The sequence below is a fragment of the Orcinus orca genome, chromosome 19, assembly GCF_937001465.1.
Source record: "Orcinus orca chromosome 19, mOrcOrc1.1, whole genome shotgun sequence".
In the NCBI taxonomy this organism is placed as follows: Eukaryota; Metazoa; Chordata; class Mammalia; order Artiodactyla; family Delphinidae; genus Orcinus; species Orcinus orca.
In genome coordinates, this window is record NC_064577.1 from 30,945,511 (window position 1) to 30,965,983 (window position 20,473).

Sequence of the window (20,473 nt, forward strand, 5' to 3'; positions counted from 1 at the left end):
ACACACACTACATCCTGCAGAGATCCCCCCTCTCTGTCATAGGGGCAAGGCAGGTCACATAAAGGCGTGACGCATGCTGGGCTAGGACAGTAAGGAGTGGTGAGGAGTGGGGCAAACTCCAGGCAAACTGCTGTCTATCGCGAGGAACAGCTCCTCCCCTGCAGCCGCTTGTTACCATGAGGGACTGTGTGTCCCGCGTGGCCAGATCTGTTTTTCCGAGAGAGAGTGAAAACCTGGAGTTTTACGTGCACTCTCTCAATTTTTAAATATCGTGACTAATTCAAGGTTTTAGAGAAGTGTCACGTGGGAATAGGCAAGTCTAGAGAGACAGAGTAGATTAGTGATCGTCTAAGATCGGGGAGGTCGGGGAGAAATGGGGAATGACTGGGGGTGATGAAAATGTTCTAAAAGGGATTGTGGATGGCCGTACAACTCTAAATGCACTAAAAGCCATTTAACTGTACACCTTAAACAGGTGGATTGTACGCTACGTGAACTACATCTCAAAAGTCCCACGTGAGCCGGGAGAAACCCACCAGTGGTCCCTGCAGCCCAAGGCATCTGTTCGTGACTCTGACGAATGGGTGTAAATGCCCGAGTTCGGAATTATTTGATGAGACGGCGATGTACGCAAAACACTGGAAAGTCCGATAATCACCATGTCTGCTTAACTTCTGAGTAAGGGGTCTGCAAATTTACTCTGTTCATTCTGTCCTTCTGAGTTTACTATTTAAGTTAGCTGGCTTCCCTTGCGGTAATCTGTTATGGCAGCAGTGGAAAGGTAACACAGGCTGATGCTGCGAAACATTTGATTACCACACAGACTCTGTTCTCATCCACGCTTACTGAGCCCCTCCTGACTGCTTGGTGAGGGTACTGGTTTGCCTGGGACAGAAGTGGGGGGTCTCTGAAATGCTGGACTTTGTTTCAAAACCATCCTGGGAATAGCAGGGTGAGCGTGCCCTAGGGAAAGAGGTCTGTGGGCAGAGACAGGATGTGCTTCGTGTTGAGTGTTCTGCCTGCAAGTTGGTGAACTGGCACTGGTGTGTTGGTACTGAATGTTGGCTGCCTCGTGAGCTTGGACCGAGCAGGCCCAGGGGCCCATCTCCACGCCCCCTAACGTGCCTGCTGTTGAGGGATCCTCGGGGAGGGGCACGCCAACCAGCAGGGGGGACGAGTGTCTAGCTCCTCACAACTCCCTGCCTCGTCAGTTCATCTTCCTAACTACGCCAGCTTGACCCATAACAAAGGCACCTTGCTGTTTTAACTTGCACTTTCCTGATTATTTGAGAGGCTAAACCAACAACCTATGTCTGTATTGGACATTTGCGTTTCTCTTTCAAGTTGACATTCTCTAGGGGTTTTAGTGCTTTTCTGCAATCTATTTTTAAAATGTTTTTATAACATCATTGCTTTTTTCTAACTGTAAAAGTACTACACACTTCATGCACACAACTTGGAAACTGTAGAAAAGTACACAGAAGACAGACAAATATTAGCCATCACCCCACCACCTAGAGACGGCCCCCCGTAAGGACACCGTGCTTATTTCTGGAGTCTCAAATGTTGAAGAAAGTGGCAGTGTGGCTCAGTGGCTCAAAATGTGGATGTGTTTTATTTTTATAGCAACTTTGCCTCTCTCTAACTTCTGTTCCTTTTAAGTAGTGGGGGAACTGAATCATATAAGGATCAATGGAGCACAACAGGACTCAGTAAATAACCGCCTCGTGTTCACTTTCCTCTCTTACTCTAAGATGCGGCAGTGCTACTCAAGGTGATGACTGCTGACTTGCTCTAAGGCCCCGAGGAAGGTCCCTGGCCTTTTCTGGGCCTAGCTCTTCACCTGTGAATGAGGCTGCATGATTAGACCATCTCTACCACCGTTCTGGGCATCGCGGTGCTGCTGTGACGAACTCTCAGTCAATGCAGAGTCCCCGCCCACCCGTACCTTTGCACAGGACTCAATAGAACAGCAGTCGTCAAACCCCTGGCAAAAGATCGTGGCCAGCCTCCTATCCAGATCCTGAATTTTGGTCTCAAAATCAGCATAATCGTCATCAAAGCTCTGAAAGCGAATTAAAACACCAACCTTGTAACCGTAACCAGCATGCAAAGCAGGGGGGTGGGCTCACTCTAATGCCCACGGACACCCCCCACCCCCGGCAGGATTCAGGTTACATCTGGGCTGAGCAAGCTCGCCGTCTTGGAGGCTGCTCCACAGGCAGAGTTTTTTTGGTGTTTGTTTTATCTTTCGGCCTTGCCGTGTGGCATGTGGGATCTTAGTTCTCCGACCAGGGATCGAACCCTCGCCCCCTGTGTTGGCAGCACAGAGTCCTAGCCACTGGACCACCAGGGAAGTCCCGGGGCAGATCTTTTGCACCATTTTTTTCTCTGCCACACGTGCTCCCTCCGTGTGCCTTCCCACTCTCGGGGCATTTGCCATCGATCCTGCCAAGGCCCCCGACTTACCGAATCTCCGGGATCCAAGGGGTCGTATTTGCAGTCGGCAAAAACCTTCACCAGCTCAAAGACCTCATCAGAGATCTGAGTCACCTGGCTTCCGCGTATGCTGCCCCTCACGCCCCCGAGCTCCATCTTCTCCAGCTTCAGAAACTCGATGGCTGTTTTATAAAGATCCTGGTGGAGAAAACCCCAGCACCCTCGTCAGTTCGTCTTCCTAACTACGCCAATGGTTCAGTCACTCATCCAGCTCTGACCCCGGCAGGGAGGAGCCCCGGGGCCACACAGCAGTCTGGAGGGGCCCTCTGTGTGTTGGTGTTAATGTTCTGTAAAGCCGTTGCTGTAGCAGAGAGGAGATGGAAGGAAGGGTCCCATGAGCCATCTCCAAGCTGTGATTATGGAGGAGGAAGAGGTGAAGGTCGGGCTCTTGTCCTGACCCAACACTGGGCGAAATGTGCCTCTAAATAAACCACACTTCACCGGGGCCCCACTCCCTCAGCTGTGGGATGAAGCAGTTGGAAGGGCACGCGGTGGTTCCTGATGGCCTCACGTACAGGGTGCCTGATGGATGTTTGCATGTAAATCCCACTCCCTCACTCCCTCCGAGGTGTGGGTCTCACCTTACCTTCTCCTGGAAGCCGTCCCACCTATTTTAGCCCATGGTGGTGCCTTCTTTTCCAGAATCCCCAATTGCTATCTGTGCTCTTCCTTTTGGCATTTAACTCCATTCAGTCCTATCACGTTATCTAACGCTTCTGTGTGTAGCTCTTATTCCCCGATCGAGACCCCAAAGGCTTCTTGAGGATGACAAGCAGTCCCCAGGTGCCTGACCCAGTGCCTGTTGCTGCTTAGACGGAAGATGCTTGTAGGGTACTCGTGTCCCTCCCCTAAGCCAGTGCCAAGGTTCATGCCACTTCCCCCCCGCAGATGTCCAAGATGTATCGAGCTATAATCCAAGCAAACCTAACGCAAAGTAACAGCATCCTCATGCCCTGAGCTCTGGGGCCCTTACACCCAAGGAGGGCGGCATGGGTGGCACAGAACTCAGGCAGGGGGTGGCTGGCATGGCCATTTCCCCCACCCCCAGAAGCCCCCCTTTTCCTAGAAGCATCACCCTGACTCACAATCTATAATGTGGGAACCAGTGGCTACTTGGCCAGAAACTTGGCTGGGACCTTCCAGTTCTTGGGCTCGAGCCTTCAGGCATGAAGAAACACTCCAGGATGGGAATCTGGGAGTCTTAAGGGGGGCTTCCTGCTCTGCCTCCCAGAGGGTGTGGATGAGAACTAGACACGCCTTCCTGGAGCCACTGTTGACGGCATCCATCATAAAATCACTGCCCAATGAATGAACGGTTCCCCGTTTTTTTTTTTTTTTTTTAAAGGATGTAATGTGCACAAAGTAAAAAAAAGAAGACCGTAAAGATTAGAAAACAAAAGGGAAACGTTCTCGCCCTGCCCATGCCTGCACCCCTCACCTCTTCTCGCCAGAGGAAACCATTTTGAAACTTTTAAAAAATTTTAATTTGCCATGTGTCATCCCAAGTATCCAAATAGGGTCCTTCTTAAGTCTTCCCTTGGGCTAACTTAGTCCCACTAACACTCTCCCTTGGCCTGCAGGCTTCCTGACCAGGGTCACTGACCTTGTCATTAACCTGCTCATAGACAGAAAGCAAGAGAAAGGGGAAAAGCAAGCACAATGGGTCGCTTTGCTCTGGGCTAATAGCTCCGGGCCTGGCCGAGGTGGCCCAGGGACTCCGTTTCCCCATGACGCGGAAAATTCCACCTTTACCTCGATGGTCTGGACGCGCTGGAAAAAGGAATTTATCCTGGAAAAGGCAAGAGAAGAAGGGAATTCCCAAGGCACTGGCTTCTTGTCTTTCTAGGGGAGAGAGAGAGAGAAAAAAGGCTGCGTTTGCCTCCGACACGTCCATGGGGTCCGACGCCGGGGCCAACATCACCCCGACCCCTTTCCCCCGGTTCGCTCTCTACAACCAGGCCGTACCTTGAAGAAAAGCTTCATGTTCGTGCAGCAGAACTCGTAGGCTCGGTACAGCTCCTTCAGGACGCTCAGGGACAGAGAGACGCTGCTCAGCACGTCCTCAGTTTCACCCTGCAGGCTTTTCAGCACGTCGTCAGGACGCAGGTAGGTCCGAGTCTGGGCAGAAGGGAAGGTGTCCCCAAGCTCGGACCAGCCGGAGGGGTGACACAGCTGTTTCACTGGTTAGAATGACCCACCCCGGGCCCCTGGGCCACTTCTTCTGACACATCCGCTGTCCCAGCCCGTCTGCTGACTGCAGGGCATTTACAGGCGCGGCGCCCGAACCGTTTCTCTCACCGGGACCCTCACCCCGGGCTAAGGCCACAGCACAACCAGATTTTGATGGTAGATGACTAGGGGCCCTCTAGGGGTCCAGAAACGCAGTCCTGCTACGGCTGCGGGATCCTGGGCCACTAGGTCCCTCTGGGCCTGCAGACAGGGCTGCGAGCATGATTCTAACACACGCAGGCAGCCCAGGGGCGCAAGGCTGCAACTCACACCTTGGAGGTTGTGTAATCTGTGCTCGTGAAATGGAAGAAGGAAAGGGAATCGGTGTTGAGGGAGACGGGAGGAGGCTTGGTGTCGGAGCACATAAACCCCACAAGGCCCCCGGCCGAGTCTTGGGGTGCCGGGACTCAGTGGGCCGCCCCACTTTCTTTCCTCCCCACTCCCGGCGTGGGGCAGACTGGGCCGGCACTGCCCAGGCCTTGGGAGAACACTGGGTGGCCACCCAGAGGGCCCAGCCTTAGCCCAGAGCCTGTAAATCCCGGCACCAGCATCTCTGCCTGTTTTTAAACTGCTGAGGAACACGGGGAGGGATGGGGGGGCGCCAATCAGGAGGCAGGGAAGGTGGCCAGGGCCGGGGGGCTACCATCTCGATGAGCTGATTGCAGAACTCCTGCAGGATGACGATGACCCTGGAGGGTGTGTTGTAGTGCTCGGACGTGGCCCAGATGAAGCAGATGGTATACAGCACCTTGGTGATGAAGGTTGGGAGCTGGGGAGAGACGGGCCGGGCGGGCGCTTTGTCGCAGCACCTCAGCACGCCCCTCCCCACGGCTCCAGGAGGGGACCCCCAAGGGGAAGGAAGAGGCACTTGCCAGGTCCTCGAGCCCGACCACAGCCAGGAAGCCCGCAGCCCCTGCTCCCCCAAGACACAAGCCCAGCCCCTGCCAGATGACCTTTGTCTTGCTAACATACCATCGTGAAGTCAGCCTGTTCCATCTCCTCCAACAAGATCTTCAGAGGCTTCAGATACAGAACTATATCGTTGGCTTCCTTCAGGCCTGCCCAAAACAGGAACAGGGGCTCATCCACTGGGGAGCGGAAGCCGGACCCCACTCCCGACGGTCAGAAATGGTGACGGGCAGCTCTGTGTGTTTATGGGCACCCACTGCCTCAAGAACGGGTCTTCCTCAAAAGGCGGGGCCCAAGGAAGCTGATGGGGGAGGCGGAAGGCGCCTCCACCCCAGGGTCAGCAAGGGGCCTGCCCAGCCCCTCCCAGGAGGGGCTGACACCTTCTTCTTGGAGGGGGAAGGGTTCTCATAGGGCCACCGCTCACCCTCAGTGACATTCGTATACACATTTTGCAGGGCTGGCCAGTAGCAGCTTTTGGCTTTTTCCAGGATCTCGACGATTTTGTTCACTTTGGGCCTGTTGAGCTGAGAAGGAAAGAAGAAAATTAGCCTTTCAACAGATTCTAGACGAAGGCTGCCTCACCCCATTGCTGGTGCTGAGGGATCTACGCGGGTTACCCGGGTCCCCTCTGGGGTCCCCCTGGGGAGGCTGGGTGCTCAGGACTCCAGTGGGTGCCTGGTCGCCAGGGGCAGAACAGGCGTCACCTGCTCGTGGATGCACTTGAGGTTCATCAGCCGGGTGTCCCAGAACTCAAACTCGACTCGGGGCAGGGGGTGCAGCCCGTCCAGCAGGGCCTGGGCCGAGTCTTTGCTTAGCACATCCCGGATCTGGCGGGACCAGTCGATGATGATGGTCTCGATGGCGTGCAGCAGCGAGTTGTCCAGGGAGGAGGGGATCCTGCCGGGCAGAGTCGGGGGGAGAGGCTGTCAGCCAGGAGAGACCCTGCACCAACACTGGGTGTTGCCAGGGATGCCAGTGCCCCCAAGAAAGAGGGTGAGGAGGGCCAGCTCTGGAGTAAAATCCACGTTCACGAGGGCTCCTCCAGCAATTCTGACTGGGGTCACCATGGGGCGTGTGCTGGGGGCCTAGAGGACCTGCCATGTGATAAGCCCTGCAGGAGCGGTCGCCCTCTGATGGGAGTAAGGGAACACACTGTCACTGCAACTTGCTTCAAGCGTCGCACACACCAGGCGGTTGCAAATGGCGCTCAGGCGGGTGCAAGGCGACACCTCGGAGTCCTCGTGCGTCTGTGGGCCACTGGGATGCCACAGCCTCGAGTTAGAAGCCCAGCCTCCACCTGCTGAAAATCCCTTCCATGCCCCTCACTGTCCCTCAGTACCCACGTCCTAAAGCTGGGTATCCCCTTTCCCATGTGACAATGTGACATCCTTGGCCTAGTCCTTGTGTCTGACGGAGGAGGGGCTGAAGCACAGGTGTCCAGCAGTTGCCAGAGCTGGAGTCTCGGGGGCTCCAGTGTCTTGTCCTGTTCTGTCCTTGTGCCTTCGATCTCAGACTCAGCACCTAAAGGCACCATCCTGCCCTCCTCGGTTTCACCAGCTCCGAAACCAGTTTTCGGTGAGACAGTTTATCCTCAGTGGTCGGGGACCAGATGCCCCTCCTTCCAGACAGCTCCCCGGCCGGGTCCCTACCTCTCCATGGACTCAAGGGTACCATCCAGACTGCCCAGGTGCTCCGGGATGGGCAGCAGCGGCTTCCCCTTGATCTTGCCGCCCATCACACACATCTCGTTCTTCAGCTTGTGGACTTGCTTCACAATGTCCTCTGAGACCACGCGGGGCCATCCGCTCACGTTTTCGCTTTGGTTTAACAGGGAATAGAGGACCTGAAAGGAGAAGCAGGGTCCTCAGTGCCCGGGTCCCGGGGGGATCTGAGCCCTTCTCCCGTTGCAGAAGGAGGTGGGGCCAGTCGAGGTGCTGAAGCCAGTGACGACAGCCCAGCCCCTGTGCCATCTCCATGAAGGGAGACCCCAAGAGCACACACTCCTGGCCGAAAGCAAACATTTCGCGCTGCCTCAGAGTGCTGCTATAGGCTGAATTGTGCCCCCGCCCCCAGTTCACACACGGGAGCCCCAGCACCTCCAGATGTGACTGTATTTGGAGAGAGGGCCTTTCAAGGGGTGATTAAGGGGGGCCCTAACCCAATAAGACCGTTGTCCTCAGCAGAGATGAGGACACAGACACGCACAGAGGGAAGGCCACGTGAAGACCCAAGGCCGTGTCAAGTCGGCCATCCACACGCCAAGGAGAGAGGCCTCAGAAGGAACCGGCCCAGCTCCCCTCTTGATCTGGGACTTGCAGCCTCCAGATTGTGGCGCTTTGTCAGGGCAGCCCGAGCAGAGAACGACAAACACCCGTGTGCTCCAGCTTTGGGCCAGGCCAGCTGCCTCGGTGGATGTGAGAGGAGGCTGGCCTGGGTCCTGGCTGAGCGGCCCCTGTGGCCTGAGTCTGCGCAAGGCAGGGACGCACGGCCCCATCTCACAGATGAGGAGAACGATGACTAGGAAAGCTAAGTCACTGGAAGTCTGGCTGGTCTGACTCTCCAGAGGGAGCTGCACCTGCCATGCCTGCCAACGGTGGAGAGGTACGTAGGGCAGCACCTGCTTGGTCCCTTTCTTTGCCTGCAGTCTCAGAACTAGGAAACCTATCTACTGGATCTCAAATGGCCCATGCCTTCTGAGGCTACAGGCAGGGATGTCCCCGGTGCAGTATGGAGGTTCTAATGATTTCGAGAGAGGACAGGCGGTGGCCAGGGCCACTCAGCCCTCACATGCACAGCATCGGTTGGAGGCCACGTTAGAGAGCCGGTCTGTCTCAGCGGTCAGGGCAGCCGGGCCTGAGCTCTCGAATACCTGACCGGCTTCTAGGCGATGCAGATGCTGCTGGCCCCTGGGCCTGCTCCCTGAGCGGCGGCGCTCAAGGCCACTCACTCACAGTATGAGAAACACGTGTTGCTTCTCCTGAGCCCTGTGCCCCGCCCCAGCAAGGCCTAGATGCACCCACCTCCTCCACGATGGCGATCAGCTGGTCCACGGGAGTGGGGCTTATGTCCCCATAGACCAGGCGGTCCTTGTAGTTGTCATTGCTGATGTTCCCAGGTTTCTTCTTGATGAAGTACATCCCTTTGGACTTGAGGGAGGCCGGGAAGCCCAGGCAGGGTATGATCATGCCGGCGGGGCTGAGTGTCAGCACCAGAACTAGGACGTCCGGTTTCTCAAAGAACTCGGTGAACAAACCCATGTTCTCTTCTGCTCCGACCATTTTAGTCCACTTGTCCGGCTTGAACTTTAGGAAGATGGAAGCGACACTCTCCAAATACTCTAACCTGACGTCTGGTGTAATCGTCATCTTGACGTTCACTTACACCTGTTAAATGAACAGAGACACGGATACAGCACAGTCTCCTGGGGAATCTCCATTTCCCACCTGTCACTGGAACCATCTGAAATCCCTGTTCTAACCAATCGAGAAAGGAAAGGGTCATCATTGTTTTCAGCTGTGGGTGGGCTGCGAGTGAGGGAGGACCAGGGGGCTGTGTCTGTCTGCTCTGGCTGGACGGCTGCCCTCTGCCTCGCTGTGGGTATCACTGTGGAGCAGGGCCGCACGGCAGTGGTGTGTGCTTGTGTTAACTGTGACCAGGAAGTTAATAGGCTGGGAAAGGTTGAGATGGGCTCTGGGGAAAAGGAGAAAAGGAAAGGATCATAGCAAGACAGTCTGAAGGTGAGGGGGTGGGGAAAGGTGAAATGAGGCAACAAAAGGGTCAGGTTGAAAGATCCCAGGAAGGTGACATCACACCCCCAGGATATGGGCTAAACTCAGACAGGAGGGGGTGGACCCAATGTGCAGGTGTGGGGTTCATCACACTCTCCCTGTCCTAACCCCAGCCACAGTATACCCCAACTTTTGTCCAGCCCTTCAGCCTCGCCCACCCTCCAGTCCCCATCATGTGCCCATGGACCCCACAGAAGCTGCTCACATCCCTCTGGGACAATCCCTTGTGGCTCTCCCATAGGGGCAGGGTTAACTGGAGAGTTGCGGGGACACCCTTGAAGCTCCAAAGGGCCAGGACAAATGAGGCATTCCCTGTGGGCATAATATTTAAAGGGGTGCCCAAAATCCTGACCGGCCCCGAGCAGAGAACAGAGCACCTTCCGGGGTGGGTAGGGGGTCTACTCTGTCCACCAGGGCCTGGGTTCTCCCTCTGTCCTCTGGAGCCTCCTCAGCTTTGCCTCCAAGCACCCCTCACACAATTCATGGCCACTCACAGCTGACAGCAAATGGCTTCTCAGGTAGCGAGCAGAGCCAAACAATGGGCAGCTCTTTCCCAGACCAGTAAAGGAAATGGCTCCCTTCCCTTGACGGGCACCAACTGCCATGGAACTTCTGCAAGTCTCCTGGGAACTGGGACTTCTAGAACCTTCTCAGGACCTGAGTGACGGGTGGTGGTGCAGCAAATGAACAACCGTCAATTACCCACCACAGTGGAAAGGCTCTTGGATTAAACAAACTTTGCCTTTGAACATTTAGGTCATTTTCATTTCACGAAATTACTAACATATTGGGGTTTAAAACTATTGTCTTATTAAGTGCTTATTATCTGTGTTGCCTTTTCTAGATTCCCTTTCTTTTCCTTTCTTGCCTTCTTCTAGATTTGTTTCATCCCCTCCCCATTATCTTGGTTACTATACATCTTTTGTTTTTTAGAGGTACATGGACATTATAACATGCATCATGCATAGCATGACTTACCTTAGTATAATACTCATTGCAACCTGATAATGAAATTCAGAAAACAATTTCCATTTACAGTAACATCAAAAAGAATAAAATATTTGGAATAAAATTTTAAAAGAAAGGCAAGATTTATACACTGAAAACTACAAAACATCATTAAAAGAAATTAAAGACAAATAAATGGAAAGACATCCCATGTTCATGGAATGGAAGACTTAATATTGTTAAGATGGCAATTCTCCTCAAATTGATCTACAGATTCAACACAATACTTGTCAAAATTCCAGCTGTGTTTCTGCAGAAATGGAAAAGCTGATCCTCAATTTCTTAGGGAAATCTGAGGGACCAAAAAAAGCCAAGACAATCTTGAAAAAACAGCAAACTTTCCCAATTTCAAAACTTCTCAATTTCAAAACTTACTACAGTTCATAGCAGCACTACTTACAACAGCCAAGACATGGAAGCAACCTAAATGTCCATTGACAGGTGAATATGGTATATATACAAGGAAATATTACTCAGCCATAAAAAAAGAATGAAGTAATGCCATTTACAGCAACATGGATGGACCTAGAGATGATCATACTAAATGAAGTAACTCAGACAAAGACAAATATCATTATGATATCACGTATATGTAGAATCTAAAAAAATGATGCAAATGAACTTATTTACAAAAAGAAATAGACTCACAGACATAGAAAACAAACTTATGGTTACCAAAGGGGGGAGGGATAAGTTTGGAATTTGGGATTAACAGATACAGATTACTATATATAAAACAGATAACAAGGACCTACTTATAGCACAGGGAACTATAATATCTTGTAATAACCTATAATGGAAAAGAATTTGAAAAAGAATAGATATAGTAATATCTATAATATATAATAGTAATATATAATAGTAATATCTATAACTGAATCACTTTGCTGTACACCTGAAACATTTTAAATAAACTATACTTCAGTAAAAAATTATTTTAAAAACTTACTAGAAAGCTATGGTAATTAAGACTGAGTGTGGCTGCTATAAGGATAGATCAATGGAATAGAACTGATGAGTCCAAAAATAAACACATACATTTATGGGCAACTGATTTTAGACAAGGGTACAAAGACAATTCGATTGGGAAAAGAAGAGTCTTTTCAATAAATAGTATTGGAACACATGCAAAGGAATGAAGTTGGACCCTCATCTCACACCACCTAAAAAATTAACTAAAAAATGGATCAAAGACCTAAATGTAAGAGCTAAAATTATAAAACTCTTAGCATAAAGCATAGGAGTAGATCTTTATAACCTTGAATGAAGCAATGGTTTCTTATATATGACACCAAAAGCATAAGTGACCAAAGAAAAAGATAAATTAGGCCTCATCAAAATTAAAAACTTTTAACAAAACTTAAAGTCAGCAGAAGGAAGGAAATAATAAATATCAGAGAGGAAACAAAATAGAGATTAAAAAATAGGAAAAAAAAGCAATAAAACCAAGAGCTGGTTCTTTGAAAGGATACACAAAATTGACAAACCTGTGGCTAGGCTTACCAAGAAGAAAAGAGAGAGAACCCAAATAAACAAAATAAGAAATGCAAGAGGAGAAACATCAACCGATATTGGGGGGGAAAAAAAACATAAGAGAATATTATGAACAATTATTGGCCAACAAATTGGACAACCTAGAAGAAATGGACAACTTTCTGGAAACATATAGCCCACCAAAACTGAATCAAGAAAAATAGATAATTTGAACAGACAAATCACTAGAAATGAAATAGAATATGTAACCAAAAATACTCCCTACAAACAAAAGTCCAGGACCAGATGGCTTCATATGCGAATTCTACCAAACATTTAAAGAGGAACTTTTACTAATCCTTCTCAAACTCTTCCAAAAGACTGAAGAGGAGGGAACACTCCCAAAGGCATTCTATGAAGCCACCATCACCCTGATACCAGACAAAGATACCACCAAAAAAGAAAATTATAGGCCAATATCTTTGATGAGTATAGATGCAAAAAATCTCAGCAAAATATTACCAAACCGAATACAACAATACATAAAAAAGATCATACACCATGACCAAGTACGATTCATCCCAAGTTCACAAGGATGGCTCAACATACGCAAAAATCAATGTAATACACCACATCAACAAAAGAAAAGACAAAACCCACACGATCATCTCAATAGATGCAGAAGAAGTATTTGACAAAATTCAACATCCATTCATGATAAAAACTTTTACCAAAATGGGTACAGAGGGACCATATCTCAACATAATAAAAGCTTTTTATGACAAACCCACAACCAATATAATACTCGATGGTGAAAACCTGAAAGCCTTCCTGCTAAAATCTGGAACAAGGATGCCCATTCTCATCACTTCTCTTTGAAACAGTATTAGAAGTTTGAGACATAGCAATCAGATAAGAAAAAGAAATAAAAGGTATTCAAATTGGAAGGGAAGAGGTAAAGCTGTCCTTATATGCAGATGGCATGATACTATACATAGAAAACCCTAAAGACTCCACACAAAAACTACTAGAACTGACAACTGAATTCAGCAAGGTAGCAGGACACAAGATTAACATACAGAAATTGGTTGCATTTCTTTAACAATGAAATATCAGAAAGGGAATGTTAAAAAAAAAAAAAACTTTTAAAATCACACCCCTCAAAATAAAATACTTAGGGCTAAACCTGACCAAGGGAGTTAAAGACTTATATGCTGAGAACTGTGAAACATTAATAAAAGAAATTAAAGATGATTCAGAGAAATGGAAAGATATCCCATGGATTGGAAGAATTAATATTGTTAAAATGGCCATACTACCCAAAGCAATATACAGATTTAACACAATCCCTATCAAATTACCCATGACATTTTTCACAGAACTAGAACAAATAATCCTAAAATTTATACGGAACCATAAGAGACCCAGAATTGCCAAAGCAATCCTGAGGAAAAAGAACAAAGCAAGAAGCATAACCCTCCCAGACTTCAGACAATACTACAAAGCTACAGTAATGAAAACAGTGTGGTATTAGCACAAAAACAGACATACAGATCAATGGAACAGAATAGAGAGCCCAGAAATAAACCCACACACCTATGGTCAATTAATCTTTGACAAAGGAGGCAAGGATATAAAATGGGAAAAGACAGTCTCTTCAGCAAATGCTGCTGGGAAAGTTGGACAGCTGCATGTAAATCAATGAAGTTAGAACACACCCTCACACCATACACAAAAATAAACTCAAAATGGCTTAACGACTTAAATATAAGTCATGACACCATAAAACTCCTAGAAGAGATCATAGGCAAAATATTCTCCGGCATAAATCATACCAATGTTTTCTTAGGTCAGTCTCCCAAGGCGATAGAAATAAAAGCAAAAATAAACAAATGGGACCTAATCAAACTTATAAGTGTTTGCACAGCAAAGGAAAACATAAACAAAACAAAAAGACAACCTACAGAATGGGAGAAAACATTTGCGAACGAGGCAACCAACAAGAGCTTAATTTCCAAAATATACAAACAGCTCATACGGCTCAACAACAAAAAAAAAAACCAACAACTCAATCGAAAAATGGGCAGAAGACCTAAATAGACATTTCTCCAAAGAAGACAGAAAGATAGCCAATAGGCACATGAAAACGTGCTTAATATCACTAATTATTCAAGAAATGCAAATCAAAACTATAATGAGGTATCACCTCACACTAGTCAGAATGTCCATCATTAAAAAGTCTACAAATAAAAAATGCTGGAAGGGGTGTGGAGCAAAGGGAACCCTCCTACACTGTTGGTGGGAATGTAAGTTGGTGCAGTCACTATGGAAAACAATATGGAGGTTCCTCAGAAAACTAAAAATAGTATTACCATATATGATCCAGCAATCCCACTCCTGGGTATATATCCAGACAAAACTATAATTCAAAAAGACACACGCACCCCTATGTTCATAGCAGCACTATTCACAATAGCCAAGACATGGAAACAACTTAAATGTCCACTGACAGATGAATGGATAAAGATGTGGTACATACATACAATGGAATACTACTCAGCCATAAAAAAGAACAAAATAATGCCATTTGCAGCAACATGGATGCAACTAGAGATTATCATACTAAGTGAAGTAAGTCAGAAAGAAAAAGACAAATACCATACGATATCACTTATATGTGGACTCTAAAATATGGCACAAATGAACCTATCTACAAAGCAGAAAGAAACTCACAGACATAGAGAACAGACTTGTGGTTGCCAACGGGGAGGGGTTTGGGGAGGGTTGGACTGGGAGTTTGGGGTTAGTAGATGCAAACTGTTACATATGGAATGGATGGACAACAAGGTCCTACTGCATAGCACAGGGAACTATATTCAATGTCCTGGGATAAACCATAATGGAAAAGAATTTTAAAAAGAATGTGTATATATGTATAACTGAGTAACTTTGCTATACAGCAGAAGTTAACACAACATTGTAAATCAAGTGTATCAATAAAAGAAGAATTAAAAACTTTTGTGCTTCAAAGGACACTATGAAGAAAGTGAAAAAACAGCCCTCCGCATGAGAGAAAATATTCGCAAATCATATAGCCGATAAGGGACTTGTATTCAAAAAATATATAGAACTCATAACACAATAATAAAAACACAAACATAATTAAAAACGGGTAAAGGATATAGACATTTCTCCACGTAAGGTATGCAAATGACTGATAAGTACATGAAAAGATGCTCAACATCATTAGTCTTCAGGGAAATGCAACTCATCAGGGAAATGAACTTACGTGAGGTCCCTGAAGTAGTCAAATTCATAGAGACAGGAAGTAGAATAGAGGTTGCCAGAGGCTAGAAGATGGAAGAACGGGGAGTTAGTGTTTAATGGGGACAGAATTTCGGTTTGGGAAGATGAAAAATTTCCGGAGATGGACGGTGGTGATTGGTTGCGCCACAGTGTGAATGTACTTAATGCCACTTAAGAATGGTCAGAATGGTAACTTTTCTTTTGGGTATATGTAGTGTAAGCTCTGACAGTTTTTTTTTTCTTTTTTGTGGTGCTAGTGCCTGAATTAAGCTTTCATTGCCGAGGCATCCCCTTCCACACATTGCCAGCCACGCGACCAGATAAAGAGCCAGGCCACCCCCCAAACTGAAGCTCCTTGTTTTAGAGATCTTGGTTGATTTTAATAACTGACAATTTAGGCTACTTGTTTTTGGTTTTGTTTATTTTTTCTCTTCCTGCGCTTTAAATTCCCACTCTTACGTTTTAAGTTCACCAATAAAGAGTGAGCCCTCAGAACCCTAGGCCCCCACCCTCTACCCCAATAAAAGCACAAGCTCAGGTACACCCCCCCCACACACATGACCTCACTGTGTGCCCCCAGATGTGCTGTGTATGTAAGTAGTAAACTTACATACACAGGTCTTGGAAGTAGTAAACTTACATACACAGGTCTTGGAAGTAGTAAACTTACATACACAGGTCTTGGAAGTAGTAAACTTCTAATTCTTTCCAAGTTTCTGGATGGTTATTGCTGAAGGGCATCTTGCAATCACAGTAAGAACCACAGGGCTTTTCCAACCACAACACTGGTGGTTGATAGGCTAAGACCAGCACAAGAGAGTCTATTTTACCACACACACAAATCCCCACTTCACTCTGAGACCCGGGCTCTCCTGCCACTTTTGTGCCTCCCCCTCCACATCCCAGACATCTGCACTCATGCAGGACTCTGGACTCTAGATCACTGTCAGGAGGCAGTCCCCTGCACCCTCATTTCCCACCTCCCCTAGGGGACTTCAGGGACCACAGAGACAACCTCATCACTCCCTGGCCTCCTGGCTCCTCGGCCTCCTCAGTTGCTTCCAGCATGTCCATGCCCTGCTTTAATTTGTCCCTCCAGTTCCTGTGGGCACCTCTGCTTGCCCTCCTCCATCATCCCCTGCTGTCTTCTCCTCCATCCCTCCCTCTCTCTGATTCCCAGTCACACTTGCACTGACCTCGCCACTGGTCCTTTCCTTACACCCCATGGTAATAATGACCATCTCCCTTTGTTGGACTGGTACCCAGGCTCAGTGCTGCTGGGGGGGGGGGAAATCACACACCTGTACACTCACCTGGTCTACACACTGCCAGGTTACTGCTGGGTTGTTTTTGTTTTCAATTAACTTTTGTCAGCTCACTCTACTGTGCTCTAGGACAATTCCTCTGAGTCTTAATTTTTCTCAAGTCCCTGACCTTTCCCCTCCCCCTCAGCAGACAGTCTCACCCTTTACCTCAGGTAGAAAACTGGAACCATTGGAACCAACTTTCTAAAATGTCCACAATGAAACCTGATAAAACTGAGTTGTAGCCCTCTCTCATGTAGGTGAACCCTTCTACCGTGCCCTGGGTCCCCTCTCCTCCTGTCCGTCCTCGTCTCTGCCTTTGAACCTCTTTCTGCCATCATCTTTGAGAAATGAACAAGCCGTTACCATCTTAGAAGAAAACCCTCCTCAAACTCACCCTGCCTTCTACTTCCACTCCCTTCACGGCCACCCTTCTCTAAAGAATTGCCTGGAATGTCTGTATCCATCTCTCTTTCTTTCCGTGAAGACACTCACTTGGCTTTCTCTCTGTCCACTGTACTTGGGATATGGGAGGAGCGGAACTGGGGGGAGGGACATGTCTTCACTGATTAGTCCAGATGGTGCCAGGCCACTCTGCTCACACCCTATTGGCCCATGCCTGGTCACACGGACACCTAGCTGCAAGGGAGGCTGGAATTGTAGTCTCTACCTGGCATCCACGTGTCCCCCAGACTTGGAGGGTTGGGTTTGTAAAGAAAAGGAAAAGGTTGCCCAGAATTCCAGGTCTACAAGGGTCAAGCCCTTAGCCACTGTAGCTGCCCACTGACTGCATGCCTGAGGGGCATTGAGGATGGAGAAAAACAGGAAGCATTCTGAGCTTTGGATACCTTCCCCTAGATAGTTAAGACGCATATCTAAAGAAAAATGTCAATCACCCCAGATTCTTGAATCTTCCCATATATAGAAAAGTTCTAGAAAAACATTTTTTGTTGATATACTGCTGGATTCCTATAATACAATGCTATAAGGTGTGCCCTGAAAGCAAATAAAGTGGTTGAAATCCAAAAAAAAAAAAAAGAAAGAAAGAAAAGCACTAGAATTATTAACCTGAGATGACTGTTCTTTGTGATTAGGAGTCATCTTTTGATGTGACATGTTTATTCCAGCAAAAAAATTCATATACATCCTGGCTCCTCTCTTACCTCTTCAGAGCAGTTTCTCAGAGCCATCTGAGAGGCTGTCTCCCAGGTTATACTCAGCTGAATAAGACACTGAATAAACTCAACTCACAGTTCTTAAATTGTGTGGTTTTTTTAAGTTGACAGGTTACTAAGTGGATAAAGGGGATCTGTGGACAGTAACCAGTCTCCATCACGCTGGCCTAGAACCATTCTCAGAGCTCAAGGTTACTATTTGGAAGTACCACCTCAAAGTCAGAGTGCACAAAACTGACCTCTCCCCCTCTCCCCACCTCCTCCCACACACCCCCACACCTGGTGTTCCTTAAGGCTTTGCTGACCCAGTGGATGACCAGCCAGCTGCTCAGGCACCAGAGGGGTCCTGGCTTCCACTGTCGACACCAGTCAATTCTGCCTCCTCAATGTCTCTGAACAGGTCCACCTTCCTCCATGGCTACTGCCCTCTGGTCCAAGCTGCATTACCCCCTCCCCCACCCTGGGGTCTACAAACACCCTCTCTCCTTCTCCACACCCACTCTTGTCCCAGCAGCACATCCCCCAGAGCATCTTTCAAAAGACAACTGTCGAGAGGGCAGACAGCAGAAGCAAGAAGAACTATAATCCTGCAGCCTGTGGAACAAAAACTACATTCACAGAAAGATAGACAAGATGAAAAGACAGAGGGCTATGTACCAGATGAAGGAACAAGATAAAACCCCAGAAAAACAACTAAATGAAGTGGAGATAGGCAACCTTCCAGAAAAAGAATTCAGAATGATGATGGTGAAGATGATCCAGGACCTCGGAAAAAGAATGGAGGCAAAGATCGAGAAGATGCAAGAAATGTTTAACAAAGACCTAGAAGAATTAAAGAACAAACAGAGATGAACAATACAATAACTGAAATGAAAAATACACTAGAAGGAATCAATAGCAGAATAACTGAGGCAGAAGAACAGATAAGTGACCTGGAAGATAGAATGGTAGAATTCACTGCTGCAGAACAGAATAAAGAAAAAAGAATGAAAAGAAATGAAGGCAGCCTAAGAGACCTCTGGGACAACATAAAATGCAACAACATTCACATTATAGGGGTCCCAGAAGGAGAAGAGAGAGAGAAAGGACCCGAGAAAATATTTGAAGAGCTTAGAGTCGAAAACTTCCCTAACATGGGAAAGGAAATAACCACCCAAGTCCAGGAAGTGCAGAGAGTCCCATACAGGATAAACCCAAGGAGAAACACACCAAGACACATAGTAATCAAATTGGCAAAAATTAAAGACAAAGAAAAATTATTGAAAGCAGCAAGGGAAAAACAAAAAATAACATACAAGGGAACTCCCATAAAGTTAACAGCTGATTTCTCAGCAGAAACTCTACAAACCAGAAGGGAGTGGCAGGACATATTTAAAGTGATGAAAGGGAAGAAACTACAACCAAGATTACTCTACCTGGCAAGGATCTCATTCAGATTCGATGGAGAAGTCAAAAGCTTTACAGACAAGCAAAAGCTAAGAGAATTCAGCACCACCAAACCAGCTCTACAACAAATGCCAAAGGAACTTCTCTAAGTGGGAAACACAAGAGAAGAAAAGGACCTACAAAAACAAACCCCAAACAATTAAGAAAATGGTAATAGGAACATACATATCGATAATTACCTTAAACGTGAATGGATTAAATGCTCCAACCAAAAGACACAGGCTCTCTGAATAGATACAAAAACAAGACCCATATATATGCTGTCTACAAGAGACCCACTTCAGACCTAGGGACACATACAGACTGAAAGTGAGGGGATGGAAAAAGATATTCCATGCAAATGGAAATCAAAAGAAAGCTGGAGTAGCAATACTCATATCAGATAAAATAGACTTTAAAATAAAGAATGTTACAAGAGATAAAGAAGGACATTACATAATGATCAAGGGATCAATCCAAGAAGAAAATATAACAATTATAAATATATATGCACCCAACATAGGAGCACCTCAATACATAAGGCAACTTCTAAAAGCTATAAAAGAGGAAATCAACGGTAACACAGTAATAGTGGGGGACTTTAACACCTCACTTACACCAATGGACAGATCATCCAGACAGAAAATTAATAAGGAAACACAAGCTTTAAATGACACAATAGACCAGACAGATTTAATTGATATTTATAGGACATTCCATCCAAAAACGGCAGATTACACTTTCTTCTCAAGTGCGCACGGAACATTCTCCAGGATAGATCACATCTTGGGTCACAAATCAAGCCTCAGTAAACTTAAGAAAACTGAAATCATATCAAGAATCTTTTCTGACCACAATGCTGTGAGATTAGAAATCAATTACAGGGAAAAAATGTAAAAAACACAAACACATGGAGGCTAAATAATACGTGACTAAATAACCAAGAGCTCACTGAAGAAATCAAAGAGGAAATGAGGGCTTCCCTGGTGGTGCAGTGGTTGAGAGCCCGCCTGCCGATGCAGGGGACACGGGTTCATGCCCCGGTCCGGGAAGATCCCACATGCCGTGGAGTGGCTGGGCCCGTGAGGCATGGCCGCTGAGCCTGTGCGTCTGGAGCCTGTGCTCCGCAACGGGAGAGGCCACAACAGTGAGAGGCCCACGTACAGCAAAACAAACAAACAAACAAACAAAGAGGAAATGAAAAAGTACCTAGAGACAAATGACAATGAAAACACGATGATCCAAAACCTATGCGATGCAGCAAAAGCAGTTCTAAGAAGGAAGTTTATAGCAATACAAGCCTACCTCAAGAAACAAGAAAAATCTCAAATAAACAATCTAACCTTACACCTAAAGG

General features: G+C 47.3%; 2 protein-coding genes across 2 annotated transcripts in view; one reads left to right on the forward strand and one right to left on the reverse strand.

Annotated features, from left to right (window-relative positions):
* Nucleotides 1–20,473, forward strand: part of PGS1 (phosphatidylglycerophosphate synthase 1) — a 584,793-nt gene that overhangs the window by 139,981 nt on the left and 424,339 nt on the right. The window lies entirely within an intron of this gene.
* Nucleotides 1–20,473, reverse strand: part of DNAH17 (dynein axonemal heavy chain 17) — a 161,541-nt gene that overhangs the window by 101,818 nt on the left and 39,250 nt on the right. The window contains exons 7-16 of the mRNA XM_049701566.1: nucleotides 8,658–9,020; nucleotides 7,287–7,480; nucleotides 6,342–6,534; nucleotides 6,062–6,161; nucleotides 5,701–5,786; nucleotides 5,372–5,497; nucleotides 4,465–4,617; nucleotides 4,252–4,341; nucleotides 2,470–2,637; nucleotides 1,949–2,065 (exon numbers count right to left, since the gene is read on the reverse strand). Of these exons, the coding sequence (XP_049557523.1) occupies nucleotides 1,949–2,065; nucleotides 2,470–2,637; nucleotides 4,252–4,341; nucleotides 4,465–4,617; nucleotides 5,372–5,497; nucleotides 5,701–5,786; nucleotides 6,062–6,161; nucleotides 6,342–6,534; nucleotides 7,287–7,480; nucleotides 8,658–9,002 (1,572 nt within the window). The 5' untranslated portion in view covers nucleotides 9,003–9,020. The remainder of the gene's footprint in view (nucleotides 1–1,948; nucleotides 2,066–2,469; nucleotides 2,638–4,251; nucleotides 4,342–4,464; nucleotides 4,618–5,371; nucleotides 5,498–5,700; nucleotides 5,787–6,061; nucleotides 6,162–6,341; nucleotides 6,535–7,286; nucleotides 7,481–8,657; nucleotides 9,021–20,473) is intronic.